The sequence below is a fragment of the Echinops telfairi genome, unplaced genomic scaffold (assembly GCF_000313985.2).
Source record: "Echinops telfairi isolate 266 unplaced genomic scaffold, ASM31398v2 ScPeMD7_7415;HRSCAF=8453, whole genome shotgun sequence".
In the NCBI taxonomy this organism is placed as follows: domain Eukaryota; kingdom Metazoa; phylum Chordata; class Mammalia; order Afrosoricida; family Tenrecidae; genus Echinops; species Echinops telfairi.
The window spans coordinates 1,672,692-1,680,931 of record NW_022111315.1 but is presented as its reverse complement, the minus strand read 5'-3'; the positions used below and the strand labels follow the sequence as shown (position 1 = coordinate 1,680,931).

The window sequence follows — 8,240 nt, the reverse complement described above, 5'->3', positions numbered from 1 at the left end:
CTCTCTCTCTCTCTCTCTCTCTCTCTCTCTCTCAGAGCAACGGGTGGGTTTGAACTACTAAACTTGTGGTTAGCAGCTCAATATATAAAACACTATGTCAACTGGTTTGGTTTGTATTTATGTTCTATCCTGCCTGACCTACTTTCTAGTATTTCTTTGAGACAGTCCCACATTAATTTCCCAGTGGTCACGTACCTATGCTCAGATGCTATTATTTCCAGCATTTGTTTCTCCACGTGAGTCCTCTTTATAACAGTTGAGCCTATAATATATTTCCACATCAACTAAATATGAGTAACTCATCATTCCCTAAAATTCTTCTCATTTTCTACAGTGTTTAGAACATTATTGTCTCCTCAGAATCAATAATCATGTTAATTAATTTACTTCTTACCTGTATCCTACCCCAGTGCACCCCTATGACTTGTTATTTTGTCATTAGTCATCTCACTTTTATACTTCCTCCATTCTGAATCTTAAATATGGCTTAAAGATAGCTTATGTGATTTAAGTATCCACTGAAAATGCTAATGATGGAAACATTTTAGGAAAGAGGGGAAAAAACCTAGTTTAATCTATATGAATTACTCAGACAATCTCATTCTGGTCATAATGTTACTCTAACCTGCATTAGTCCAGTTTGTACAGGTAAACCAGAATGTTATAAAATGTTCAAGATTCATTTATTTGCACTAATGTTTTCTGAATTCAGAGCTCAAGATATGCTGGGATCAGATTTTCGCAATTATATGTTCCCTCCTATTCTATTCACTGCCCTGGTGTCAATTCCAACTTATAGCAGCCCAATAAAACAGGGTAGAACTTCCACCTTAAGGGTTTCTGTGACTCTTTATGGGAGTAGAATGCTTCCTCTTTCTCCCATGGAGTTGTTGGTGGTTTTGAACTGTTGACATTGTGATTGGCAACCCATCAGGTAACCACTATGCTACTAGAGCTCCTGTACAGGATTATCTAGGTATGTTATAATTTCTAAGTGGATTCTATTCAAATGATGACAGCTTCTAGTGCTTTCTATGTATTACAAGTGGAAGTGTATGTTTTTTTCTTCTGCCAAAATGCTTTTCACTTTAGAGGTATGGGGAATTACAAATTTAAAAAACCAGGCACTCCCAAGGGAGGCGAAGAGAGTAAGATTCAGTATATTTCAAAGATATCATTACTAATTTCACACACACTCAAGGGGAACAAAAACTAAATGTTCAATCAAAAGTTCTCTGACGTGGTATACATACAGTGTGTGTGCTATTTGTAGAATCTGTTATTGTCTGTATTTGACTTGTGGTCATCTAAATGCCTTAGCTTAAAAAGCATGTCCAAATTCCAGATTGATGAAGTCCAAGCCATTCTTTACTGCTACTTCCCCCAGCAGTCCACAGCTATGTCATGCTGTTTGAAGTTATGCTTTAGGCATCCTTTGGAGTATTCCTTATGCTATCTCTGCTAGTGGTTATACTATAACAAATATGCTTGGGTGTGCTTCTGTCATTGCATCTCTTTTCTGCACGTGTCAGCAACGAACATTATTTTAAGGCTGATAGACCAGCTGACTTTCAGAACCCCAGTGGTGGAGGCCTTCACTTATGTCACATGAAGCATGACTCTGACAATCAAACATTTCAATGAAATGCATGCAGCATCTGTGGTGGGTAGTTTTCAAAATCATCCAAAAGCTAGATATAACTTTAATTGATGAAAATGAAATTATATTCCATAAGTTTTTATTTTTCTGCCTCTGTTCTGGATGTTAGGAAGAAAGCTAAACCTAGGGCATAGCAAGTCAGACAATGGTCTATTCTTCCCCTTTGTGTTAGAAGTTGTGTGTTTATAATAACTCCTTTCCCTTTTATATGCATTTTATACAGATTTCACTTTATCCAGAAGTCAAGTCCACACAGGTTTGGAACACATAAATATACCTACCCTTGAATATCTTACTGTGCATTGAAGTATTAAGTATTTACACATAAGATTTGATAAATGTTAGATGATCCATAGGACCTAAAACTGGGAGTTAAGAAAAACCAAAGATAAAGCTGGTCTGCAGTAAAATTTCACACTGATGCCACATATGGTAATTACCCCAATGAAGATACTGTGTTTTTTTTCTGCTTTGTAATCACTTGCATTGAAAAGCAGTGATTTTTAAGCCAATTGCAAGATTCAGTGACTACTTTTGTTGTATATTGTATAAAATGTTGATTTTGTTTACCTGCAGATTTTACTATCTACTTTCAATCTTCTTCAGACATATCTACAACAGAGGACAACAAATCCTTGTACTCACAACTTAAATAACCCAGGTTATTTCACATTTGAGCTCATTGCTGCCATAACTTCCCTCCTCACTGGAAACAACTCCCCTGGGATACTGTGAACAATGTTGAATGGTCACTCATTCTCAGGATCTGGAACGCTATGTTAAGCAATCAGCATTACTATGGTTTCACTTTTGTCATATTACTTTTGAAAACTTACTGCTTCATATTATATAGTGCTATCACTGCACTGTAAAGAAAATACATATCATTTACATGTTGTCTCTGTGTATTAATGATAGTTCGATGATAAGTACTTATTATTTGTTCAGCAGACAACAATGGAGTTTGGCCAGGCTCTGCTTGCTAACAAGGCACAGAGAGATCATGTAAGCAAAGCCAGAGGCTGTATACTGGTGAGGCATGGAAAGCACAGCAGGCCAAGGCTAGGACTTCATGCTGATGGGGCATGGAAAGAGCATGTAAGCCATGCTGGACCCTAAGTTTGCTAGGCCAGGAGCTGAGACTGGTTGCAGGGTTAGCATGCTTAACAGGGTTCTGCTTGTTATAGTCTTAGGCTGGCCTGGAGCCAGGGTGATGCAGGAAGGATTGCTAGGCACATCCCAAGCGGGTTTCTTCCTTCCACCCTTTACCTGACTTACTCTCACATATTCTTGGACCTAGAGGCTTTGGGTGACCTTTCAAGTTGTTCTCTTCAGTCACTAGTTTTTCCTTTGTGCCAATTATTTCCTGGTTATTGGAGAGGGATCCAATTGTATATGTATTTAATTATCCATCTTACCCCAGAAGTTCCATTTTCTATATATATTAGAGATTACTTGTTTTTCCATTGTATCATTGTAAAAAATTTTTCTCATTCTATTTCTCCTTTTATTCTTTTCATAAAGTCTTGATGTATTTAAGTGTCTATACACAGTAACTTCTGAGTTGAATAATATAGACTAGTTTTAATCCAAAATAGCTGAAATTATCAAGAATACTATCCAGAATGATTTTTCCCCTTCTGCTGCATGTTTGGCATTTTATTGCAAAGCACAGTTTACATTTATACCATCATTAGTACTGTAGTTTATTTTTTTTATTATGGGTTAAATAACCTTCAGTGGGATTGTCTGTAAACCTAGCCAGACTTTACTATGTTGTTTCTATGGAAAATATATACCCCCCTCCCAGGGGGATGAACAATGGAAAAGTGGGTGAGAGGCGACAGAGGAGGATGTAAGATAAGAAAATAATAATCTATAACTTACCAAGTGTTCGGGAGGGAGGGAAGGCAGGGAGAGAGGGGGAAGAAATGGGGATCTAATATCAGGGACTTAAGTGGGAAGAGAATGCGTTGAAAATGATGATAGAAGCATATGTACAAATGTGCACAATGGATGAATGTATGGATTGTATAAGAACCCCCAATAAAAGTATTTAATTAAAAAATTAAAGGATTTATACATTGGAGAGGAAAATAAGCACAGCTTTTAAAACAAACAAAAAACCCACCAAATCTGTTGGCATCCAAATTCAACTCCTAATGACCCTAATGCGTAAAGTAGATCTGTACCATAGAGTTTCCTAGTTTGTACGTATTTACAAAAGCAGATTGTCATATTTGTTTTCCAGAGGCACAACACTCATAGCCAAGCACATAGCCACTGTGCCACCAAGGGTCTTTGCTCAGATTTTAGACACATAAAATTTGAAAGGAAGGTAAACTGTCTGTAGCCCACTCGTTTTTATGCTGGCTATGACTGACTGGGATCAACCTTTGGCTTGTTACTCATTACTTTTACAGATGACACTACTGAACTTCTTCTTCCCTGAAGAAAAGTCATATACAGAAGAGGAAAGTAGGAGTGTTCACCGCAATAAAAGAAGCAAAAGCAGTGAAGGAACAGATGGTAAGTCTACTCAAGTAATTCCTCCTTTATCACTTCTCAGTTATCTGTGGGCCCAACGTCACAGAAGGATTTTCCAAACTACCAAGGAGTACTTTGACGTAGAATTGACTATGATTCTTTCTCCTTTAACCTCAGCTACATTTTGTTCTTTATCAGTATGTCTGAGAGCCATGGTGCTATTTTTATCTCTCAAGATTATCTTTTGCATGGACATCATCTTTCCTAGGGATAGTCCATCTATTAGCTGTCCATTCAAGGCCACCTAGAGGATTCAGTCTTATTCTTAGAATTAGCAGTGTTTTGCTGTGCTGGCACTTACGTGATGTGTTATTTCCACTGACAATGGTATTGATTTTGGTATCAGCTACCATGCCCAAATATGAACTAGATATTCTGGAACTAGTTTGTAAGTTCCTTGAAGGCAAGGATTCATTTTTATTTTGTATCCAAATAATCTAGCCTAATTTCAAGAACATCATTAGTATATGTAATGTAAATTGATGATGTAGCTCCCTCCTTCTACTAGATTATGGTGTGCCAACAGAAACTATCCCTATTGCAAATGAAACAGATTTAACTAGCAATGCAGTCTTTGGGGATATAACAACCTTTTGTGCTGGTAGGGTCTTTGAATCACTCCAATATTTCAATATCACTGTTAATTGACAGACTGCTATCAGTTTGGCACAGGAGTTTATAGAATGCATAGCTCTTGGCTGCTGAAAAGCCATCTAGACTCAAAGACAGCATGTCTCTAGCTACATTTGACAATGACTGATATATGCCTGAGAGGTTACAAAACGTACTACATTTACAAGGAGGAAAATGAGATTTTTGAAAGTTGCTTTTTGTCACTGTGAGCAAAGAAGCAGTTCCAGAAGACCTGCACTACTGAAGAGATAGGGCAAAAAAGAAGTAGAACCCGTTGAAGTCTGAAAGGGAGCTCAAAACAAGGTCCCTTGTGTAATTAAAATGTAATTAAAAACATTTTTAAAAGAAGAGTAATTAAATAGGTGAAACTTTCTGGCCCATCGATGTGACAGCAGCACCGAAACTTTGAATAGAGAACTGGACCAGAGGGGACATTCTCTGGAGCAGAGACTTTGCATGTGTTTGATGCCTAAGTTCAAGGATAGGAAAAGTGGTTCATGAAATAAAAGGCATGCATTTTTCACATATAAGGGGACTTCAAAAATCCATGGAAAAATTCCAATATATTTTACATCAAGTTTCCACAAACATTTTAAAGCTTTTCTCTTAGAAATTATAGCCAACTTCCTGGAAGTCTTCTGGATGTGCAGAAGCTGTGAGGTGAGGGTTGTGATTAGTCATTTCCTAATTCTCCACAGTTTGACATATGTGGGTCTCTTCACCTCTCTCTCTTTCTCAGAGGTTTCTCCCAGTACCACAAAATACTTCATAATCTCTGATTGCTAAGAAAAGTAAAGGTGGTAAGAGCAATGTCACCTGCCATAGGAGTCATGAACTTCCCTTCTCTGTTAGACAGGGTTCTCTAGTGAAACAAAACAGTAATGCTAATAATCATATATATATTTATACAGATGATGATAGATAGATAGATAGATAGATAGATAGATAGATAGATAGATAGATAACAGAAGAAACAAACAGTTAATTAAATTATAAAGCAGTACAAATGGCTCAGTACAACTCACTCCCGTGAGACAGTTGTGAGACACTGGCAGTCCTTCAAGTCTTGAAGGCTGCCCGGTAGTCCTCTGTAGAGCAATTCAAGCTATCTGGGCACAGGCAGCAAACAGCAAGGCAGGTCACCAACTGTCAGCCAGATGACAGAGTCCGACAGTCCCCAGCTCAAGAGATGTAAATTCCAATGGTTGGCAAAGCAGGTCTTGAAGGAACCTCAAATTACAGCAACACTGTCCACAGGTTAGGTATCCCACATGTAGTATAGCTTGCAAATTGAGGCAAAGAACAAGCACACTGTTCCGATGATTAAAGAGCAAGAGACAAGAAAGGCGAGGCTCACCGAGCCATTTATCTCTCCGCCTTTCAATTAATCCCACATGTGTTTATCGGCCAGTTGGCACAATAAGCTAACTACTTCACCTTCCTCTCCAGATATGAAGTCTAATAGCTTCTTTAAATTTACCTCTTCATTTAGCCTCCTAGATTTTCTCTTAAACAAGCTTACTTCCTTTCCTTCCCCAAACAACTTTATCACATTAGGCTACAAGCCTCTCTGCTACTGATCTTCCTTAGAGTGTTTATTCTTTCTTAAAACAAAACAGCATTATCTTCAGTCAAGGTCAGAACCATTCATTAATTGTTAACATTTCTTGTCTAATACCCTCTTTATGTAATACTTTTTGGAGACTAGTCAAGTTGTGTGAATTCCAGGTTTTTCTTGTAATCTTAGTTAATTAAAAAAATGTTTTAGCTGGGAGAAATCTTGAACCTTTGGAGTTAGGAGGGTGCCAAATGAATGGTATCTGGTTCTACAACACACTTACTATTTTACAACCCTACTGTTTGTGTAAATAGTGTCCAGTCACTTAGGAGGTTAATCTGTACAAGTCAGCAATTCATGGATTGCTGTTCATAGCTGGTTTATACCCATACAATTCTTTTTCTGAATAGTGTTTAAAATTTTGTACTATTAGCTAAACTAATGACACTTTCAGTGCATAGCGATTATGCGTTGCGCTGGTAACAGAAAGGTCAGCAGTTTAAAACACCAGCCAGTTCCACAAGCGAAGGATAAGGCTTTCCACTCCTTTGAAGATTTGCATACTCAGAGACTCACAGGGGCAGTTCTAATGGACTTGATGGTAGTGGAAGTGATGCCCCAGGGGGATGACTAATAATGTTCTCTAGCATAAAATGACAATAATATCTCTAAGGTGACCCAGAGACATATATAAACCGCAGATGCATGACTCAATTTTTGATTTGCCCTTAATTCTATCCTCAATTTAAGAGCAATTAGTTATTTTGACATGGCCCTGCTTGTTGCTTACCTTCCTAAAAAAAACACTGAAGATATGGTGCTATAGCAAAGTATGGTGAATAAACTAGATGGTGTCTGGCTACCAGAAAGAGGCTTGTTTTTAAAACAAACACCCATCTAAGTGAAGCATCAACTAAGTCCTTATGGAATCAGCACACCAGCCTGTGGAATCTAAGGATTGTAAATAATAAAATCTAAATCTATTGGAGGAAATTGTATCAGAGCTTAAATTCTGATCACGTGGTGTGCAAAAGGACATAAGTGACAGTGGAAGCCAAAAATCCATTTCCAGGGTCCACACATGGATTAAGCCTCTGGCGAAGCCCTCTGATCATAGTTGAAGGATGTTAATAGCCCCGTTATCAGACAAAGAGCATGGGAAAGTTTATTATGGCAGATATAATTAGGTTAAAATGTATTATCTAATCATTTAATCTCCATTATAACTAATTTTAAAGCTATTTCAGGTGTTTTTTGTTTTGTTTTGTTTTTTAAGTGAAGGGGAAATACACATGACGTGGATTAAGCCCCTGATGAATCCCCTCTGACCATGGATCAGGAATGTGAATACCTTTGCTATTTTGCATAATACATCTGAAAATATATTTTTGCAGAGGGTTAAAATTTAACACCCTATCATTTGATCTACTTCTGATCCATTTAAATTTGTTCTTGTTTTTATTATGTTTTGCTTTCTTTTCAGTTGAGGTTTTTATCTGTTTTACTTCGTTATTGTTGTTAGCTTTTGTGTTCTGTTTTTAAATGTTATTTTGTGTATGAAACCCAAGATGGGTAAAGCTACAGAACCAACAAATGGATTAATAGATCCTTGGGTATGGCAGGGAAAGTTGCGGGAAAATGGGGAGCTAATAATGATGAGTACAAGAAGTAAGGAGGTGGTGCTGACAAATCCAAGGACAGGGGAGCAACAAGTGATGCAAAATTAGTGACAAGGAGGGTGTGATAGGCCTGGTAGGGATTCAGCAAGGGCAATGTAACCGAGAGAAATTACTGAAACCCAAATGAAGGCTGAGCATGATAGTGGGACAAGAGGAAAGTAAA

The 8,240-nt window shown here is 37.7% G+C and overlaps 1 protein-coding gene across 1 annotated transcript in view; it reads left to right on the top strand.

The window, feature by feature from the left end:
- The window catches only part of EDA (ectodysplasin A), a 558,670-nt gene that overhangs the window by 410,629 nt on the left and 139,801 nt on the right, over positions 1-8,240 (top strand). Inside the window, exon 2 of the mRNA XM_045296990.1 lies at positions 4,084-4,189. Within this exon, the coding sequence (XP_045152925.1) occupies positions 4,084-4,189 (106 nt within the window). The remainder of the gene's footprint in view (positions 1-4,083; positions 4,190-8,240) is intronic.